This window comes from Rattus norvegicus, chromosome 19 (assembly GCF_021556685.1).
Source record: "Rattus norvegicus strain SHRSP/BbbUtx chromosome 19, alternate assembly SHRSP_T2T, whole genome shotgun sequence".
NCBI lineage: Eukaryota > Metazoa > Chordata > Mammalia > Rodentia > Muridae > Rattus > Rattus norvegicus.
Genome location: NC_141552.1, coordinates 29,787,817 through 29,810,000, shown reverse-complemented (window position 1 = coordinate 29,810,000; position 22,184 = coordinate 29,787,817). Strand labels below are relative to the sequence as shown.

At 49.6% G+C, this 22,184-nt stretch overlaps 1 protein-coding gene across 1 annotated transcript in view; it reads left to right on the top strand.

Annotated features, from left to right (window-relative positions):
• Positions 1–2,979, top strand: part of Fto (FTO, alpha-ketoglutarate dependent dioxygenase) — a 407,615-nt gene extending 404,636 nt beyond the window's left edge. Inside the window, exon 9 of the mRNA XM_087594054.1 lies at positions 1,784–2,979. Coding sequence (XP_087450180.1) covers positions 1,784–1,799 — 16 coding nt within the window. The 3' untranslated portion in view covers positions 1,800–2,979. The remainder of the gene's footprint in view (positions 1–1,783) is intronic.
• Positions 2,980–22,184: the final 19,205 nt, after the last annotated feature.

The following is a 22,184-nucleotide window of genomic DNA, read 5'->3' as shown; positions in this document are numbered from 1 at the left end:
GATGGGAAAGCAAAGGTTATCCATAGGAGAGGGCTCTCTGACGCAGAGTGGCAGCTGATGTGGTTAGGAGAGCTGGCATGAGGGAAGGGCAGAAGCCATGTGTAAGAGTGTAACTTGAGGGGCTGGGGATTTAGCTCAGTGGTAGAGCGCTTGCCTAGGAAGCGCAAGGCCCTGGGTTTGGTCCCCAGCTCCGAAAAAAAGAACCAAAAAAAAAAAAAGAGTGTAACTTGACTTTTGGCTACCTTATGAGCTGCTATTTCCACCCTTATCACTTCCAACTCCCCAATACTAGGTAGGATAGAAAGAAGGTTAGAGGGAAAAGGGGGGCATTGGTATTGTTTGACTACTTTCTGTTGATTAGGAATTTCAAGTTCCTTGGGACAATTTTGATTTTCATCCTATCTGCAACCAGCAACCAGCATCCAGCATGCAGCACACAGTATGCAGCATCCAGATTCCAGCATCTAGCATCCAGCATCCAGCATTCAGCATCCATCAGCCAGCAGTCAGCATCCAAGCAGTCAGCATCCAGCAGTCAGCAACCAGCAGTCGGCAACCAGCAACCAGCATGCAGCACAGCATCCAACATCCATCAGCCAGCATCCAGCATCCATCAGCCAGCATCCAACATCCATCAGCCAGCATCCAGCATCCATCAGTCAGCAGTCAGCAGTCAGCAGTCAGCAGTCAGCATCCAGCAGTCAGCAACCAGCAACCAGCAACCAGCAGCAGCAGAAGGAGCAGCAGTGGCCATGTCCCTCTCAAGAGTCCCTAGATTCCAAATGTCATACATTTTCAAAACTATCTGCAGCTGGCAAAATCACGCCTGTGCCAAGGCACAAGACAAATCATAGTCAGCCGCCATGGACAATCTAAAGCAGCCCCATACCCCACACCAGGGACTAAGACAAAAACACATTCCTATAACATTTCTATGCTTTTAAAGACACTAACGTTCTCACTACACAGGAGGAGTCTGTCTACAGGGCCTTCAGATGGCCCACTGTCGGGACTAACCCAGGCATTCTGTGAATCTGGGTATGTTTAACCTCAGTCAGTGCAGTGCTTCTCAATGCAGAGAGTGTAAAGGTGACCTAGTAATTTGGGGACAATTGCTTCCAGCTGGTCCTTCAGCTGGAGCCCCGCACAGCATCCATAGCTGAGAAATAGAGGAAACCCCCTGCTTCCACCCATGTGGAAACATGAGAAACGAGCAGGAGAGCTGTGTGTGCGTGCGCACGCACACCAACCAGATGTGCATGTATCTGTATGTCTCCATGTGTGCATGCGTGTGCATCAGCGAGCTAACAATATTTCTCTATATGAGTGTGTGGTGTGAGATAAGTTTCTCCACCGATGAAATGAAGTCACTGAAGCCAAATCAGAACTATAAAGGCAGGTTTGCTGAGAGGCAACTCTCGGGCAAGTTCACTGATCTCAGAGGTGGAGGAGAGGGAAGTCACGTGCCAAGCAAGAGAATTTTATGGGTTTTGGAGGTGCAGGGTGTGATGTATGAGATAGGGGCTTGGACTGGTAGCCAGGAACTCGGAGATGGGGAGAGATGATATATTAGCCTAGAGTTTTCTTCTTGTGGGCGCGGTTCTGGGGAAGAAGAGCAAACCAGATTTCTTAGCTTGTGTAAGGGATGAGGGGGATTCCAGCCAAACTGCGCGCATGGGAACAAGAGAGCGGCCGATGGTGGAAGAGGAGGAGGCTCACTGGTCCTGATGTTGATTTAGTTATCTTATTTTCAGAAATGTTTTTTTTTTATCACTTTTCTTAGGAAGGAGAGAATCTAAAAGCTGCTTTGTGTTCATCCTTTCGGCATGACCGTCTGAGGAAAGACAGACCCACAGCACTGGTTGAACACTGGTGAACGGAGGCGGAAGGCTCCCAGACTTCCTCACACAGCCCGAGAGTTTGAAGCCCAGCAAAGAACACCAAGAAGATGAGAGAGAGCTGAGCCGGTGTGCAGTCACCCAATTTCTCTCCTTTTTTTCTTCCTAAGTCCATTGGGAGAAATACAGTGTTCCAGCCAGGACTCTGAGTCATCCCCTGTGCCTGGCTTGGAAATCCATGCCCACATCCTATAGATAGCATCCCGTCTCCTCACTGTATTCTATATGAACTTCAAAACTCTAACAATTATGTGCTTAGCATATTTTATAATGAAATGTGGTATTATGCCTTATAACACCTACTTTAGTTCATTTTCATTTCCTTTTATTTCTTGAGACAGGGTTTCTCTGTGTAGTCATGCCTTAGAACTCCCTGCTCTGTAGACCAGATTGGCCTCAGGCTCAGAGATCTGCCTGCCTCTGCCCCCTGAGTGCTGGGGTTAAAGGAGTGAGCCACCAGTGTTCAGCCCCCCTACGTGTTTTTAAGTGCCGTGCCATTCTTATTATTCAATAATAACAGTTTGCTGATGTCTCACAATAACCTTTATGTGACTACTTAGCATCCCCATTTTACATGCAGGAAGTCGAGGCTTTTCTTAATTAACTGGCTAGGAGTGGGATAAAGGTTGGGACCAGACTTTGGATCTGCAGCCCTAAGAGCCATCCTGTTTGTTTTGTGTATAATATTGTATGCTGTGTTAGAAGACGTGCAGAGAACAGTGCTGAGTGAATTCCCACTTACTGCCTGGCATTCCCGGGGCTGCTCCTCTGGAATGCTGGGACCCAGGGAGCATCAAGTCCGTGACAGGAGAGCCTGAGTCCACCAGAGGCGTTCCGCAATTAGTCAGTCCCTGCTTTTTTGATTTAATTCTTCCCCTAATGTATGTTCATCATGTAGCTCTGGAAAGATTGGTATTCAGGGAAGGAGCATCAAAGACGGTAATTAAAGTGTCTCTGCTGACAGGCTGTGTCTGGGAACAGACCTGTTTGATTCCGCAAAGGAAATCATTGGTGTTCTAACAGGAGGCAGGAAACTTTTGATTAGCGAGCGATAGATAAACAGATCGATGGCTTTTCTGGCAACATTTCAGCTTCATTATTGTCACTGGGAAAGAGACAGGGATGGAGTGCAGAGGAGAGGAGGTCCTGCTGGGTCCTTTGGGGCTCGAAAGCAGGCAGGGGCTGGCGAGAAGGTCAAAGCCAGGCTGGGCAGCAGGACTGTGGCTGGCTGACTCTGGGTCTTAGGGAAACGAGGTCACGACGTCTTCAGCAACATCTCCATGCGACCTCAGATGGGGGCTGATGAGAATCTACTGGTCGCCAGGCTTCTTGGTGATCAGCGAAGTCTGTGTTCCCAGCTGCCTCGGCCCCTTGGCATTACTGCTGCTCTCTCAAGGTCAGGGGGAGTTAAAACCCGAGATTATACTGTGTCAGTGGGGCCTTTTTGAAATATGACTCTGTAATCTCTTTCCACACCAGAGGAGAGATGCCAAAATCGCACTTCAATCTCCAGCTCACAATAGGCTTATTGGGATTTTAGCAGAGCTCTGTCTGGATGAGTCTGTTTCTTCTCCCAGGGCGCCCTTTACAAACTTTGGTTAAGTAAGGCTGCAACTTAGCGAGGGTGGCTTTGCAGGTGTCAGGGACCACGATCCCAGCAGTCAGGGCAGAGGATAGGCCACCCAGCACTGTCTGTCCTGATGCAAGTGCCTGCTGGGAAGAAGAGCCTTAAAGTGGGTGTCCCTGGTCTGCCCCTATGAGTGTGCACGCGCACACACACACACCCCCATATGTGACGAGCAGAGCTCTGGATTACCCTGAAGTTAGAGATGAAGCAGGAAGAATGCCTATACCTGGCACTTAGTAGGTACTCAATCACTTTGGTAGTCTACTGTGAATGCGTGTGTGTGTGGGGGGCATGTGTGTGTAGTCATGTATGTGTGCATGTGCACAGGCATGCGTGCGTGTGCCTGTGTGTGTGTGTTGTGCATAGGCACGTGTGTATGCATGTGTATGTGTGTGCAGATGTGTTTATGTGTGTAGTGCAGGCTTTGATGAGAGGTCTCTTTATCACTCTCTAGCCTAATTTTTATGACAGTGTCTCTCACTGAGCCTAAAGGTTGACGGTTCAGCTAGGCTGGCTGGCCAGCAAACCTCCCCTATCCTGTCTACCTGTTTCTCCTCCACCTCCCAGTCTAGAGTTAGGGCCATAACCACTGTACCCGTCTCTCACAGGGGTTCCAGGGAGCATGAAGGCCCTCCATGTTTGTTCAGCAAGCACTTTACCCATGAAACCACTTCCCCAATCCTTCTGGTGATTTTTGAGAGATCTAGTGGAGAGCCAAGGCGGCCAGACAATTCTATTATATTGTCTTATCAGAGACTTAGATAGTTGTGAACCCACCATCCCCTTCCTGCTCCAAGCACCCTGGCTGTAGCTCCTTGGGATACAGGGATTTCCAACAACACTGATCTCTGTGGATTAACTAACCCCTGTATGACGCTGCATCTGCCGTCTTACGGTGACAGGAAGTAGAGACTGAGTCCAAGCCTGAGGAGGGAAGGGATGCTAGCAGAGAAGGCAGGGTGTGGCTCAGGCTATATACACTCCATGTTGCATCTCTTGTTTTCCCAAGTGGTCCCTTGTGCTCTGTCCCAGGCGCCTTCCTGATTTTCCTCCACTTCATATTACTCACCCCTCACTACCGTGACAAAATACTTTAGCAAATCAACGTGAAGGAGAAGAAATAGCTCTTGGTTTCAGAAGTCTCAGAAGAGTCTGAAGTTGGCTGCTATGGCCAAGATAAACACCAGGACCAAAAACAACCAGGGGAAGAGATTATTTCACATTAGCAAGCCTTAGGGCACACTCTATCACTGAAGGAAGTCAGGACAGACACTCAAGGCAGGAATTGAGGCAGAAGTCAAGGAGGCCTGCTGCTTTCTGGCTTCCTCCTCATGGCTTGCTCATACTGTTTTTTGTTTGTTTGTTTGTTTGTTGTTGTTTTTTTATGCAACCCAAGACCATCTGCTCAGGGTGCCACTGTCCACAGTGAGCCCTGGGATCTTATGGTGGTTTGAATGAAAATAGCCCCATAGGCTCATAGAGATTGGCACTACTGAGAGGTACGGCCTTGCTTGAGTAGGTGTGGTGTTGTTGGAGAAAATGTGTCCCTGGGGGCAGGTTTTGAGGTCTCAGATGCGTAAGCCAGGCCTAGTGTGACACTCTCTTTCAGCTGCCTATGGATCAAGATATAAAACTCTCAGCTACCTCTCCGGCACCGTGTCTGCCTGCACACCATCATGCTTCCCACCATGACAATAACAGACTAAACCTCTGAAAGTATAAGCCAGCTACAACGAAATGTCTTCCTTGATAAGAGTTGGCATGGTCATGGTGTCTCTTCACAGAACTAGAAACCCTAGGACAGCCCTCCCATGTCAATCATTCATCAAGAATATATCCATAGATTTGCCTACAGGCAATCCAATGGAGCCATTTTCTCAATTGATGTCCCTGCCTTGGGTTAAGTTTACAGAACATGTCAACCAGGGCATCCCACAATGCCTAGCTAGCTCCACAGCAAAGAGCCTGGGTTGAGGCAGAAATTCTGCTGGCAAGAACGTGTGTCAGAGAAGAGAGCTCACCTCTTGGTGGCTGGGAAGTAGAGACAGGGGAAGGAAGAACCTGGATAAGAAGCTCCCTTCAAGCATATTTCCTGTGGCTAACTCTTCCTGCCAGGTCCTGACTCCATGGTTCCACTCTTTCTCCACGATACCACTACGTGATGAGCCTACCCATACATTAACCCACTAGTTAGGTTTGAGCCCTCATGAGCCAGTCTCTGCCCCAATGTTCCACTCTCAAGCGTGGTTCTGGGGACCAATTCTTCAGCATATGACCTTCAGGGGACATTTCCTCTCCAAATTACAGTGCTCTTGCTCCTTGTCTTCAGCGCCATCTTCCTGACTTTCCCCTCCTCTGTCTCCTGACACTCTTTGAGGCTCAGCGATTTATCTGTTGGCCAGGTTTTGTGAGTACTATATGAATTTGTAAATATTGGCTCTAAGAGCCATGTGCTCCAAGCCCCTTTGTTGATCATAGATGGCCTCACCTACAAGGTCCCTCTCTTGTGTGGTTGTTACAAGGCTAATTTTAGCTCATGGGCGTAACATGCCCAGCTCACTGGCCAGGCAAGGGTTTCACAAACATGGTCCAGCATCAGGGCTCCTAACCTCCTCTTCCTGCTTGAATCAAGACTCGGAGGAACACTGGGTAATCACTTGGCTGGCTGCAAGTAGATACTGCAAAAATCAGGATTTTTTTGGTATAGTTGTCTTTCTCATAGTGGGTCCTTCCTGTGTGCTGTCCTTTCCTCCATTTCTGGTGTTTTATGAGGTTTTTGTTCTCTGAATGACTTGTCCATGCCAATCCCTAAGTAGGACTGCCAATGAAGTGCTCTCCCAGGACCTGAGAGGGATTTGACCTTAGCCAACATGGTTCTCCTATTGTCTGAATCTCTGTCCAGCATGTGGGCATATGAGCAGAGCTCAGCCAATAAGATTCATTCCCTCGTGATGAAAGATGGACGCAGCTCTCTTCCTTCCTACCCTAGTCGTGGCTCCCGCATAGATGCGCCTTCCTTTTCTCCCCTTTCTTGCCTGGGTGGCTCCTCAGATTCTGAGAGCTGCCCTGATTTTCCTCACATTTCCTTTGAACCTTCACCAGTCAGCCGTGGCGTCTGTGACTCGTCTCCAGAAAATTTCTGAGAGTCAATCCGTTTTCCTCAGGTGTTGAACAGAGGAAAGAAGAACTCACACAGACCAGCTCTCTCCACTCAGGGCAGACAGTTCAGGTCTCAGCATCATCTGTCTCTCCTCAGCTACCTTGGGCGAGAGTGAAGAAGCCTTATGAGTATCACCTGTCTGCCTGACTCCCTGACCCTAGAGCAGCTCATCTAAGAGGCCTACTTACTGTGGCCTCGGTAATAACCCTCATCTGCCTCTGACTCAAGGCCGAGCTCTACCTCTGACATTGCCACTCTCCCTCCTCACTGTGTTTGTTGATGCTGTCTAAGCCCTGCCTCGCTTGGCCTCTACTCCCACAGCTCATCTGATCCAGTTATGGGAGGGAGGGGCCTTCTGCAGAGGCTGCCCCTGATTTATAACAAGGGAAGGGGAACAACCACAATCAGGGGACTTGCTATGTCTCCTCCTCCCTGAAGTCCTGGGAGACAAGAGGAGTGAGCTATGGAGGAGGTGTTCCCCCAGATCCTCAGCACAAACTCCCTCTCAGCTATGGAATCCTTATTCTTGTGTGTGTGAAGGCATCTAGATCCTCCATGGCACCCATGGCATCCAGTGCTCTAGGACACCCCTGTCTCGGTTCTGATTTCCAAAGGACCCCTGATTTGGCTGGTTAAGACCAAATGTTTCCAACCAGCCAGCTTTGGCTGCCACACAGCAGTGACATCAGTCAAGCTAGCTTGAAATAGCTGTGGCTGGCGTACACAAGTCAACGCCATGGTCCTTTTAAGTGAAGGCTTTCTTGGAGGCACAGATTTCTGGGCTAGGAGGAAGGCGGTATCTCCATGCTGGAGCTGAGCTCGCTCTTTGTGGCCCGAACATCACATCTGTCCCCACCTGTTGGGAGAATGCTCTTGTTGCTCGGGCTAACACTCGAATGGCCCATAATATATAGGGTGAAGGCTCTCGTCTGCAGCATGTGGGCCAGCCAGGGCTCCTGGGCTCCTCCAACCCCATTTCAGAATTTACGACCTTCAAACTCTTCCTTCTTCTCTTCAACCACACTGCAAGTGAGCAAACTCCGGTTAAACTAGCAAGGAAGGTCAGGCTTGGCCTGAGATAACAAAATTGTGCTGGAATCCTGGCCTTAGGCACAGTTGCATCAAGGAACTGATAAAAAAGATCAGTGCCACTGGGACTTAGTCTTGCAGCCTTCCTGGCTTCCTCGGCTCCATTCTTGTGGTATCAGGATGGCAGCCGGTTGCTCCAGGCTCATCTCCTGATTCAGAATTTCAACTTCCTTGTCGAGAGTTGCCTCTCTTCTGCTCGTGCAGTTGTAGGATCACATCTTTTTTGTTCTATTCTGCCTGTGTCTGGATAGGCACCTTTCCTTGAGTCGGTAGATGTGACACCCTGTTTGGAAGAGCAAGGTCACACGACTGCTTAGGGTGAGTCCAGTCAAGCCACCTATACCCACCAGTAGCTACTTCTATAAGAACTAAGAAAGGGATGGGGGATGGATAGGCTGTGCCCGTCTTACCATCAAAGCGTTCGTTGATGTGGGTGTCAGAGCACATCCCTGGCCATTTCTACCCATGGAGGACAAGAAGACCCTGAATCTGCTCTCTAGGGGCAGATGAGGGTTACTAATGAGGAACAGGGGCTGCATCACAGACGTGCTCCTCCCCTCTCCCCGCCTGATCCCCTAAACTTGGCCTCCCCTGCCAGCAGCTAACACAGCGGCCCCTGGTCAGGCACAGAGCAGAGGAAGCTTTATACCAGTTCCTGCGTGAGAACTTCCATGCAGCACGCAGACTCTGCTGACCTTCCCAGATGGCCACAGGCTTCTATAAGTTCTCTGGTACCCAGATATGTGTGGCTCCTGAGCAAAAGAACCCACAGGAGGGCCTGACAAGGGATGGGGAGCACCTCAGGTCTCATGGGACAATTCAACCTTCAGCTTCAATTGAAAGCTGATGAAGTTGATGTCAGATTAGTCCTGGGTCAGAGTGCGAGGCTGCCGTTCCTATAGGCAAGTGTTAGACTGTCTGTACCCCAGCGTGTCTACCCGGAAGGGGCCCCATGGTAGAGATGATGACAGTGGGTGACAGAAAAAGCCATAATCCCAGACAGGTAAAGTCACACAGTAAGTGACGGAGTTGTGATCTTTAACCCAGTCACCAGCTCTGGAATCCAAGGCTTAGCTGCAAAGCTATGCTCAGTGTTGACTTGGTGTGCAGAATAAGTGGTCTCCTATAGGAACTGTTGCTCTTCCTGCTGTATGGGAGGTGCCCAGGAAACACCTGAAATCTCTCCCTCCCTGCCAACCTCAGGCAGGGCTGGCATCCTGCTGGTGCCTTCTGAGATAGATGGCCCGAGTTTCAGGGTTTCCATGGCAGCCTGTGCTGAGCTGTCTGCAGTTCTGAGCACCTCAGTTGTGCGTATCCAGACCCGCTGCTTCAGACTCTATTTGCCTGGCCCACCATCACCCAGCAACGCAGGGGCAGAGGAGGCTGTGCTGGCTCAAAGCAAGGAAGAAGGGCCAAGGAAGCCAAGAGCCTCTTGGAGAGGTGTTTACTTATATAGGACTTCTTCTCTGCCTTTCGGGAGTCAGGCAGGGTGGTGGCAGGTGGCTGTGGAGAGGTGACATCTGATGGGGATCCAGGCCTTTGAGGCAGTTTTAAGGGCGGGAGCTGCTGGTTGCCCACTGGCTTGCTGCAGCTTCAACCCCAATGTGGCTCGACTCTTTTGGCCACTTTGGGCCTGGTGAGGAGGAAGCAGATGGTGAAACTGAACAAAAACAAGGCATGGAGGGCAAAACTGGCTGCTCCATACTCTCCAGGAGTCCCTGTGAACACTTCTGTTCAGCCCAAAGAGCTGGTCTCTAAGGATGAATGCCTGTTGCTCTAGCAATGTGTAGCCTCGAACGGAAGACCATGAGTTCAAGACCAGCCCGGAATCTAATAGTGAGATTGTCTTATAAACCAAAGGCCCTCACTAAAGCTCAACGGCAGCAGTCTTTTGTCTGAGACTATGTCTAGCCTTGGAGCGGGAAGGCTCTCACAGGGACCCTTCAAAGTCCCCCACGTCCTTCCCCAAGGTGACACTGGCCTTCAGTGGATACTGCCTCGGTCTCTCTGTGATGGAGGGTAGTTATTAATAAGAGTGGGACTGGCTGCTGAGTCCTTCCCCACCCCATTAATTTTCATTTTCTCCGAATCCTCTGTGGCAGGCAGTAGGCCAAGGCTGTGGGGACCCAATTCTGTATGCCACGCCAAGGTGCCCCAGGCAACTCGCTTCTGATTTCGGATGCATCGACATCAGCCCTGGAACAGGTGTTCCCCTGTTTCGTGCTCCGGCCATATTGTCCTTGCTCCTTTTCAGGCCAGGAAATTAGCTACCGTTCCTCGTCCCCTGTGGAAGCCCAGGGGCGTGGCCCTAGTTTCCCTGTTGGCAGCAGGTTAGTCAGGGGGCTCCGCTGCTCTCTTAGTCCAGGATGCAACAGGAAGGACACAGCACAGCTCTGGACTGCAGCCGGCTTCTCCTCAGACCTTTGCGGGATGTGACCCACACTGATGATGTCTCCTGCATCAGCACCCAAGCAGGTGAAGGTGGGTCCCTCCCACCCCCGACAGAGACTCTTGGCTGCACCGGAAGCACCAGAGGGAAGGCGATCACGGCAGGTGACTTAGTTTCTGCTATTCTAAAGGGTGGCAACTGGATGGTTTAAAATGTATCTCAGGTGATCTGGTACTCAGCTGGGCTGAGAGAATTGTTCTGTGGCCTCCTCGTTAGCATTTCTTCTAGGCTCCACCCCACAGTTGCCTGGCAACAGCCAGGTATGCCTGACTCAGTATAAAAGAGGATGCTTGCCCCCTCCTCACTCTCTTCCTCTCTTCCCCTCTCTGTTTCTTCTTTCCCCATCCCCCCTGCCATTTCCATGTATTCCTGACCAGCTTGTCTGTTCTCTCTCTCTCTCTCTCTCTCTCTCTCTCTCTCTCTTTCTTTCTCTCCCTCTCTCTCTCCTTCTCTCCCTCCCTCCTCCTCTCCATCTTCCTCTCTCCCTTCCTTCCCCTCTCTCTCCTTTTCTCTACGCCCTCAGCTCCCCATGCCCTAAATAAACTTTATTCTGCACTATCCTCATTGTATGGCTGGTACCTCAGGGGAAGGTATGCCTCAGCATGGCACACAGAGTCACCCCCTTCTACCTCACCATATCACGCCTTCACCTATCCCGCCTCTACCAAACATATCCTGCCTCTTTTTTTTTTTTTTTTTTTTTTTTTTTTTTATAAAACATAACACTCCTGTTTTGGAGTAAATGCAGGTCGGATCAAACTCCCTCAAGACAGCTGTTTTTAAATGCTACACTTGGAAAGCAAGCAAGTGCAAGTGTTGTTACCCCAAATGCCCTAAACTTCCCTGTAGCTGGGCCAACAAACCCACACTGAACTTTTTGAGCAATCTGCTGTCTTTCTTTAGAGGGGACGGAAAGAGGTTTTTTGTTTATTTGTCTCCTTTTTTCTTTTTTCTTTTCTTTCTCTTTCTTCTTCTTCTTCTTTTTTTTTTTTTTTTTCTGGGCAGAGAGTCCCTGAATGGGAGAACTCAGCGAGCTCTGAGAGGCCCCTTCAGCCTCTCTCACTTGGTCTGCTTGCCTGAAACACCTTCCTCTCTTTCCCCCTGGTGTAGCCGCCACCCCTCTAAGTCCACCTGTGGTGGCCCGGCTCAGTGCGCTCCCTCCCTGCTTGCCACACTTTCTTCTGTCTTTACTCTGCGTGCTTCCCTCGTGACACATGTCCTGTGTGTTTGTACACATGCACCTGTCTGTCTCCTCCTCCGGTGGCATGCTCCGGGCGCTTGGTTTGATCTCCAGCTCCATAAAGGAGAAAACAGAAAAACAAAACAAAACCAAAACAAACAAAAATCCAATTTCTCTGAGGAAGGTAACGACCCCAGATAGTACTGGGTGGTCACTGTGGAATGACACCCTGGGTTTGTAAATGGCAGGTAAGGAGCATCCCCCATACGCCCCCACTGGACCCATTCTTTTGTTTTCCAGATACATCTCCCAGAGGACTGGCATCCCCACAGGGGCAGAAAGCACACTTGGGACAGATACACCCCTGTCCCTAGTTCCCAACACATGGCCTGGCTCCTCAGATGATAATCGAGGAACACATGATTAAGTATCTGGACTCGCCCAGGAGGAGTTGAATGCTGTAAGGCAAAGAGATCAGATATCTAGAGGTAAACACGGGACAGTGACATGATAGCTGGTAGTGGGGAAAAGTAACAGAAGCCTACTGTGTGCTTGCCTTTTCATCCAACGCTATAGTAGGCCATCTTTCATAAATGTCAAAGTTAGCCTCTTAAATATTGTTTCCACCATTCTGGAAATGAGAAAACAGAGGCCCAAGCTGGTTAAACAGCCTGGCAGGGACCACAGAGCTACTGAACAAAGCCGCTGCTAGAAATCTGCAGGCCACTCCAGCTCCTCCCTCTTAACTGGATGATAGTTTAGCAGCTAAACCCAGATCACTGACCCCAGAGAGGCTCTCACTCCTAAGCACAACTCTTGTTGTGCCAAGCAGGGAGCTAGAGTTGCTGAGTATGTGGGACTGTCCCCCTAGAGAGACCCTAGAGCATTCTAGAGAAACTGCCAAGCCCAGGCTGGGTAAGTGGACAGAAAGAGGAAGTAAGGAGCCAGAAGAGGGCATAGAGAGCCCAGGGGACTGTGGGCCGCCTGTGGCAGAGCTAGGGCTCCAGAGCCAGATCTCCTTAAAGGACCAGGTCCCAAGGGCACAAGGGACATAGTAAACCTTGTTGTACCTCCATGGTGCTTAGGGTTGGAGCTAACAGAACAGAGCTGCAAGAGGCAGGGTAGGTAGGAGAGCAGAAACAGAGACCTGGGTGTGGGGTGGTCATCACAGCCACTCTGGTCATCATTAGCTTTCTGATCACTGTGACCAAAATCCCCCCGACAACAACTTAAAGGAAGAAAGATTGGCCCATGGCTGCTTGGCCCCATGCTGAAGGCAAGCTTTCCTGGTGTCAGGAGTGTGTGTGGTAAAGAGGCTCACATCTCCATGAAGCAGAAGCAAGATATGCTGCCTCCCTCTTTCTCCCACTTACTCTATCTGGCCTTGAGCCTATGAGATGGCACTGTTCAGATTCAGGGGGTGTCTTTCCCCAACTTCAGTGAGTCCTCTCTGGGAATGTACTCGCAGGCACCCAGAGGGCTGCACCTCACCAATCAGTCACCTGGGGACTCTAAATTCAGCCAAGTTGACATTGAAAACCACACTGTCAGTCACAGTACAGTAGGAAGGGAACACACACTCACAAAGAAGATGTGATACGGGGAAACATGCAACAGCCGGGTGTGTGTGTGTGTGTGTGTGTGTGTGTGTGTGTAGGATGGGTGGAAGAAAGGCTGGGCACAATGCTGGACAGGCAGGCAGGCAGGGTTTCTCTGAAAAAGCACCTTCTGAGCTAAGGCAGGTGCAAGACGCATATATATATATGTTATATTTAATATCATGTTATAAAGTATATATTTTAATATATCATGAATATATTTCAATATCACACTTTGTGATGTTATATTGTGTTATGTAATACATTTATTATGAAAAGCTTCATGGATCTTAGATAAATATTATATATACATTATATGGTACGACACTATAATATGCAATATAATATAATGTGAATTGTTTTAATTGAATTGGTATATTAATATATGATCGCATCATATTACAATACAGTAAAGATGCAACTATGTGAGAGGACAGGGAGGAAGGCTGGGTGTGGTGCCACGTGATTTTAATCCAACACCAGGGAGGTAGAGGTAGGCAGATCTCTGTGAGTTCAAGACTGCTGGTTATTCTATTTCCAGGATAGCTAGGGCAGAGAGAGAGAGAGAGAGAGAGAGAGAGAGAGAGAGAGAGAGAGAGAGAGAGAGATCAGTTTAGCTTGAGGAAATAGCCCTGATTTGAGTTGATTTAATTTCTGAGCTCAGGGTATGCTGTCAGAGTGAGAGCAGCCCCGTGGGCCACCTTCTGCAGGTCCCTGTGATTCAACATAGGATGAAGACTCTACCAGCCACTTTGAAAAGATTTCTCGACTATCTAGTTGAGCCTGGATTGGGATGGGATCGATCTGTGTCATCCCTTGTCAGACCAAGGAGACCAAACTGATCACACAGGCTTGATGCGGCGAGATCCCCCCGACTGCTGGATGTGCTAGGACCCTTTCCTGGACTAGGAATGGGAATGTCTCTGATCAACTGAGAATTTCTCTGAGATCCTAAGGGCCGTCAGTTCCTCTCAGGCCCAGTAGAAGAAACCTGCATCTAGCCTTTGCCCCAAATCCACTCTGATGTCTTTGATTAAATTGATTTGCCTGTGTGATTTGATGTTGCTTCTCTCTAACTTGCAGACTGGACCTTCATCGGTGGCATCCATGACTATGGTTGTTTGCAACAGCACAAGGGCAGCCCTCCCCCAACCCAGACAGTTAAAACTACCACCGACCGCTGCCACCACCCATTGACAACAACAAAATCTTGGCCCCTATAATGGTTTGGATGCCTAAACATAAAGGATGTCAGCCAGGGGACAACACATGTCCACATCACACAGCCCTGACTTGGAGCCAACACAGACATCATCTATTCAAATCACAAACAAATCGTTGGCCCTTGCTATCTCCAGTTAGTCGAACTGGAAATCAGGAGAGCGGCAGCATTTGCAGGCTCTGTCAGATCTGAACTGCTTATGGTAATCAAGAGGCAGCTTCCGAGGGAGGTTACAGAGTGTGGAAATAACCAGCTTTGGTTTTTAAAAGAAAAGCTTGTTTGGTTGTGAGAGCCAGGTTCTCCCCCTGGCCGAACTCACTTTTGCCTCCTCCGTATGACATGGATGTTGATTTGAAAGGTCCCCGGCTGTTGGCCTTTGCGCTGTTTATTTAAGGTGTTTGTACAAGAACAAGCTATGGAGGAGCAGGCCAAGAAGGCCAGGGGGTTATTGATCATGCTCACACGAGGCTGCAGCGTCAGGCCACGTTCTGTCCATTGATTGCTGATTGCTCTGTGAAGCCTTTCCCCCTCTCCAGTCACAGACACATTCATGGTACAGACAAATGTAATCACCACTTGCTTGCATGACTGTTGTGATTCCGAGCCATTTTTTTTAGACCCTGCGGTCAGCCTGTAGAGAGAGAAGTGGGAGGGAGCTGCTTCAGACACATTTCTACCCTCTACTGAGTAGTGCTACAAAGATTGCTAATTCTCTCTGATGAAGCTATAGCTCTGTCTGGGTGCTGGCCGGGCAGCCAGATAGAGGATTGATTTACTTGATAGGGAATTCTTATGGGTTTGTCAAAACTGGACACCCTCGATCCTCTGGGAACCGAAGGGCAGAAAACCCAACAACCCTTCCGATTAGCTACCTGCCTGCACCCTGGGAACCAATAACAACAGGGGCCAGGCTGTGTGATAGGTGTTTGCTTTGTCTCTGCAGCCTGGTTGGGCTTGGGGCACGAATAGACTTATCCTGGAGCCGCAAAGACGCTAACCAATAGACACCCCCATCAAATCCTTATGTTTGCAAAGTTGCAACTAAGTGTCCAGATGTTTAAGTTTGCTTCCTCTAATGGATCAGCAGGCTGTATACAGCTCTTTCATTCCGTGTTTTGGTGCAAGGAACTTTTCGATTGCAGGATCCGGTCCCCACCTCAATGAATTTATAGTATGTAAGGAACAGTGGTTTTCAAAGCATAGCTTTCTGAATTATTTCAGAATTACCTACTGGTTTGGTTTAAAAGGCCAGTTTCTTGGCAGCTTGCTCGCTCTCTCTCTCTCTCTCTCTCTCTCTCTCTCTCTCCCTCCTCTCCTCCCACCCCAACCCGTTTCTTTTTCTTTTTAAGGATTTTTTTGGGGGGTATGTATATGCCAGGGTGCACTGTGAATATCAGAGGACAACTTGAAGGGTAAGCTCCTCCTCCTACCACATAGGATCTGGAGATCAAAGCCAGCTCCTCAGGCTTGGCGACAAGTGTCCTTACTTGCTGAACTGACTTGCTGGCCCTGGAGTTTGCACTTCTAATGAGCCTTGGATGTGGATACCTCTGGCCCAAGGAACCCACATTTAAGAACTAGTTTTGAGGTGCAGGTTGAATGTCCTGCTGCGTGTTGGAATCACTTTTGAATAAATAAGATGCCCCGGGGGCCTTAATTGGTGAGATCTGGAGCCTAGGCATTTAAGTCTCCTTTTTCAAAAGAGGGCCCCAAGGTTAATTCTCACGGGCAGCTGGGTTCCAGAACACTTTTCATAGTCAATAGAAGTAAGAGTAGAAGGTGGAAACATTTTGCAGCAAGTATGAGACCCTGATGCCTGTCAGCTGACACTTCGTTCCGATTCAAGCCCTGGCACTTTCCTTAATCTTCATGCACCTCCGTGTCTTTGTCTCCAGAGCTGAGAATGTCTAACTCCGAGCGAGCTATAGTAAGCTTCAAGTACGGCAATCTGCACGCCTGGCAAATAGCGTGTCTGAGACACATGCTTCCGGTACTGTCCTTAGGGTGCTGTGCAAGCAGGCTTGGCTCATTTTAACTTAATCGTTTGGTATGTTTCCAGCCCGATTCTTTGCCTGGGATACCAGTAGAAGTTTGCCCTGTTGGATTTTCTGAGAACTGCTTCTTCAATGCTGCCTGGAGGAATTCCTGCCCTCTTTCTTTCTTCATTCAAACACCAGCAATCGGGTCTCCAGCAGCCCCAGCTCCTTAGCAAGAATGCCCTGTTTGCAGCTGTGGAAACATTCGTCATCCAGTGTAACTAAGCAAAACACCCCATCCTGGGACGTGTCTAATACACATGCCGGTGTACAGTGCCAGAAAGCAAATGGTCCCCAAGAATAATTTGCAAGACAAGCTGCAGGCACGTAGCGAGAGCTGGCAGGGGCCAGAGGATCCATTTGTAAAAATATGATTGGCAGACAGGTTTGTTCATTTCGTAACGTTCTCATGTGCTGCGGTTGGTGCTGTGTGTATTTTTTTTTTAAAAAGTTCGTGGAAATAATTTAGCCAGAAGTACCGCCACCAAGACTGAAGACCTCAGTTTGAGTCTCTGGACACACACGGTGGAAAGAGGAGAGCGCTAGCTCCACTTTGTTACTTTCTGACCTCACACGTGCATAGCAAAATAAATGAATAAAGTATCTTTTTTAAAAGAAAAAACACCCTCCGCCTTTGGGTGGGTGGGTGGGTGGGGGACGGTTAAAGAAAAGGCAGGAAGTTGAAAAAGGAGACTCCAGGCTTGAACATACACAGGCAGGCGGGAGGGTGGTACAGAAAGACCTCAGGCAGTGGAGGAGGGTGTTTAGGGGCGAGCAGGGGTCGGGAGGAGTGGGGACACACTTTCTTGAGTCAGCTTCTGGAGTAGAGATGGCAGTGGTGACAGAGCCCACTTGTTTCAGGAGCTTTTGCAGAACAAGCTGGCTTGCTATTTACTGAGGCTACCCGGGAGCTAGGGCCAGCCCTACAGGTCACCAGGCACAAGTGTTTGTTGAGTCTAGTGGTGAAGAACCTGGGCTCAGACAGCTCTGGCTTGAAGCCTACCAACACTTGGGGTTCTTCCTTTAGAAAATAGGCACAATGACAGTGTGGTAGCAAAGGACAGAGCTGTCCCCAGGATCCCAGGATGCCCACTCAGAACCACTCTGTTATCATGGAAGCTTATAGCTTTCGTCCGCTCAGATCCTGTTGGGTTCTTTGAGCTCTTTTTGGATACCTTACCCTGCTTACCCTGCTCAAGGAATTGGGGACACAGAGCTGAACAGGGTGGGTAAGGCCTCCGCCCGCAGCGAGCCCTTAACCTAATCCCAAGAGGCTCAATACAGAGCCATTTGAGATGGGTACCTGCATTCCTCCAGGGCACTGCCACGAGGGAACATGGAACCTGGGCACTGCAGGATGAAGCTGCCTGCTTAAAGTTCCAGACGGGGCGTGAGCACCTTCAAAAGCCCCGTGTCTGCTGAGGCGTGGTGACTGGGAAGGGCAGAGAGGAGCCAAGGTTACCGCCGCAGAGTAAAGAAAAAAGCAAATCAGCGGGAAGAAGTGGTGTCAGGTGAGTCCAGCCAGTGGGCTCTGGGAAGGACTCTGGATCATCCCAGGCTGGTGGGAACCATGATAAGGTGTGAGCATTGTATCCGCGTGACTTGGTGGGATTTTCATTTTGAGATAGTCCCCAGGGCTGCCGTGGGAGAATTAAGGAATGCAAACAGGAGTAGGGGACATCAAAGAGCTCCTGCCTTCTGCACATGGCATGGGGCTCACGGGCTCAGACTGCCCTTGTTCGCTTCCTTGTCCTGCCTCCCTTACTTGGGGGCAAGAATCAGAGAACACGGTTGCTGAGCCCAGGCCCTCAGTGGCCCTCTTTGCCGCAGTGATGAGCTGACTGTGGTTGGAGGGAAGATCTGCCTGCTCACAGGGACTCACAGCCCCCACTTTCTCGTGGGGGAAGCTGTATGTTTGCCAGAGTTCCCCAACCGGGAAGTCAGCAGCTCCATGGATGGACAGCCTTCCCCAGGGATGGTATGCTACCCCGGAAAGGGGACTTCTGGGCCACTTCCGTTCTTGGAGGCAAACAGATCACCAACACATGTAGCAGATGTGCTCTGCCTGGTACCCAGATGCCTGGCCAAGCTTGAGACGCTTATTCCCATCTTTCTGGGGCCATCTGCTTTGGATACCAAAGGAGTCTGGGCCAGGACATGTGACCGCATCTCTCCCCAGCCTTCGGGCCTTCTCTGGGGCTCAGATCCATGCGAAGGCCATGGCTTTCTGTGGTAGAAAAGCATTAGGGAAGGCGTGAGGAAGAGAAGCTCTTATGACCCAAGCTGGGTGTCACAGAATCCCCTGGCAGGCTGGCAGGACTGGGTTGGTCACAGGAGGCTTTTGGAAGCTCCATTCTGGATGCAGTCAGAGAGGTAGACCTTTCCTTCCAATGCATGACCCCCTCCACGGTCCCTTCTCTAAGCCCCTGACTTGAAGATACCTCTCCACATCCTGTACGTCTTCTAGCCTATCTTCGTATCCCTTCGATTTTTATAGCGGACCATTCGTACGTGAACTCAGTACTAAACAAGTGTTATTACCACTTTGTGCATTGTGCACCGCAGAGGTATAAATCCCACATTAACCCTGTCCTAAAGAGCGGCTGAGTGCATTTTAATAAATGTCCCCAAAGGTTTCAGTGTCTAGTAGCCAAACGGAATAAAAAATGCACACGCGTTACAGGGCGTTATGAACCTTTCTATCAAAAGTAATAATAAACAGACAGCCTGTTGGGCCGGGCAACTGGGTTATGTTTTAAATCAGTACATCGAGAGACAAACCGAGGCTGAGGTGATTATGGGATATGATCCAGTGTGGCCCAGCGATTTCCGGGGGCGTTGGGGGGATGTGGGGATGCTGCTTCGAGCAGGTAGGCCTCCTTGTCTCTTGACACATTTCCATTCTTTCAAGCTCTCATGCTACATGGTATCAGGAGGAAAAAGGCAAATTAAGAAATCTTTGCCGTGCTCGGATATTTAATATAAGCAGCCAGATAAAAGCTAGATGCACATCATCTGTCAGCTGAATAAAAATTCAGATGAGGTATTTTCCTGATGCTGTGCCAAGCCCCATTAGGAGAGTATTTTATTTTCATGTGTCAGTGACGGCATGCTGTTGGGGCCAAACTTCATCAGGCTATAAGGTGCTACGTGATGTCAGGCACAGCGTGACCTTCTATCTCTGGCATCCCGTCCAGAAGGTGATGACTTTGCCACCGGCTTGCTTTATTGTGCCCCGTTTGGGATCTCTACTCTGAAAGTCTCCGGAGTTAATTAGCCGTTTTGGTTATCAACCCAAGGCAGATAAAATATCCTGCCGGTGGCCATTTTTGGTTGTGCAGATGTTTTGGTTTGGGCACATCTGCAGGCAATCACTCAGCGTTCTGGGCAGGAACGGTGTTTTATTATAGGATTAGATGTGTAATCTTGGATAAATAGTAGAAATCGGAGTACTTCAGTTGGAAGACTTGCCTTTCTCTCCTGGAGAGCGGAGTAAATAGCAGAGCAGAGACTGTTAGCTCATCACTGAAGCCATAATCTAACGTGCCAGTCTTCTCCCTGATGGCTGGACCTCAGAGGCCTGCCCTGGCAAGTGGGATGCTGTGGGTGTCAAGCCAGGCAAGGGGCCCAGCAGCTGGGGTCTCTGCTGAGTTCTCGAATCGATTCGCACGGCTTCCTCATCTCCTTACTCCTGTTGTGTTTGAAGGAGTGGCTGCTGTTTGGTTTCTGGACCCTAGGCAATCTGGATCTTGTCTTGGTGGCTCCTTGGGAGGGTGGTTCTCACCATCCCCAGCCAAAAGGCTTTCCTGCAGAGTCTGAGGAATTTGCAAGGTGGAGACAGTGCCATGGCCCCAGCCCGTGCCCAGCCTTCTCGCCAAGTCTCTAATAGGCAGAGGGATGGTGCTCCGTTCGTTTTACATCTCCAAAACAGATGTACTGAATCCCTGAAAACTGATCTATGGTAATGCACTTAATTTTAATCTCCAATGTTAAAAGTAAAACCTGATCACTGAAAGCAGAAACATGTGTCCTTCCACCAGAAGTTGGCAGGGGCAGCAACGTGCCCATGCCAATGAAGTTTTCTAGCTCTGACCCGGCCTCGTCCTGACCGAGAGCTTCTTCCCTGCAGCCCTCCCTCCCTGCTCCTTAAGTTCCCCTGTGGGAGCCCTCAGCATCCAGGGTTATTGTTACTCTCTTGGCTGTTTCCAAGATGGCTTAGTGCTTCACACGGCTCTTCTAGGCTCATCCCCAATGGCTTGGGCAGTTGAAAAGTCAAATAATTCAGGATACGGATGTCGCTCAGTTGGTAAAATGTTTGCTTACTAAGTACCAGGCTCTGGGTTCAACTCCCTACAGGGCATAAAACCCAACACAACGCCCGTGTTTCCAGGACTTGGTATGTGGGAGCAAAAGGACCGGAAGGTCATGGTCATGCTCTGCTACATAGTAAGGTCAGTTTACGCTCCGTAAGATCTTGACTGGAGAAAGATGCCATAGTTGCGTGGAGAATCAGTGTAAAGTAGTAAGTGTGAGTATGAGAGCTCCGTAGAGCCTACCTGTTAGAGCAGGCTGTGACAACTATCGGGCATCTGAATGCACGGGGAAACAAACTGGCTAAACCTCTGGACTTTTGGCTGTTGCAGAGCTGGGGAACGGACCCAGGGTCTGTCCCATGCTAGCCATGTGCTCTACCACTGAGCAGCATCTCCTGCCCATGGGTTTTCATATTAAAAGATGGGTACAGCTTCTTACAGAAAGGAAGGGATACTCAGAGCCCCACACAGCTATGGCAATTAGGAAAATAGCCAGCAAGAAGGAATGGCAAGGCTGAGGTGTCTCGTCCTGGCTGAGCCTTCCTTTCTGTTCCCCGTTTGTTTCTTTGCACCTGTGCCCCTGCAGTTGGCATAGCTTCTATCTTTCTCTTGGACTCCAAATGCTTCATCCAGGCCCTTAGTGGAGTGAACGCCTTTCTTTTCAAAGCAAAACCCATCTAAGGAAGCCTTTGTAGGCCACCCCAGACAACAAAGGCTCACCTTGAATTTCTGATCCAGTGGACCAGGTTGGGCCCAAGAGTGGGTCTCTAATAGGCTCTCCAGGGTTGTGCGTACTGGCTGTCTGGGGACTAGAAGGTCAGGAGCAAGGACAAGACTCAAGGTGCCCCTTTGGCTTGCTGGTGGATAGCCCTGTGCTCTGAATGGCAAAATGGAGCTGTGTTCCCAAGGGACTTTAGAAATGAACTTAGAGGGTGCATCCTCTGACTGTCCTGACTGCTCATAGGCTGCTCTGGGGACAAACTGCTCTTGGGTCTAACTTACCATTAGAATTACCACAAGAGTTTAAAGCAGTGGAATTAGTTCTCTCAAGGATACCTTCTCACCTGTGTAGGAAACACTTAGATATTGGCTTCTAGAAATTCTGATTATTTTTCTCTCTATTTTCATTCTTGAATACCTGCAGCACCAGAGGTGGGGGCAGTGGGGTGATGGTGACTTTGTTAGGGATCAACTTGCTGATGGAAGGGGTTTTGAAAAATATGTGCTCTGGAGGCCAGCTGTGGTGGTTTGAATACGCTTGGCCCATGGGAAATGACACTATTTTGGAGTAGGCGTGGCCTCATTGGAGGAAGTGAGTCACTGTAGGGGCAGGCTCTGAGAGCCTATGCTTAAGCTCCATTCAGTGTGGAAAATTTGGTCCCTCCTGGTTGCCTTCAAATCAAGATGCAGAACTCTCACCTCCTTCTCCAGCACCATGTCTGCCTGCAGGCTGCCATGCTTCCTGCTATGATAGTGGACTGAACCTCTGGAACTGTAGGACAGCCCCAGTGAAATGTTTGCCTTTGTAAGAGTTGCCTTGGTTGTGGTGTCTCTTCAAAGCAATGGAAACCCTAACTAAGACACCGGCTCGCCTGAGTGGAAGGCCAGGTCT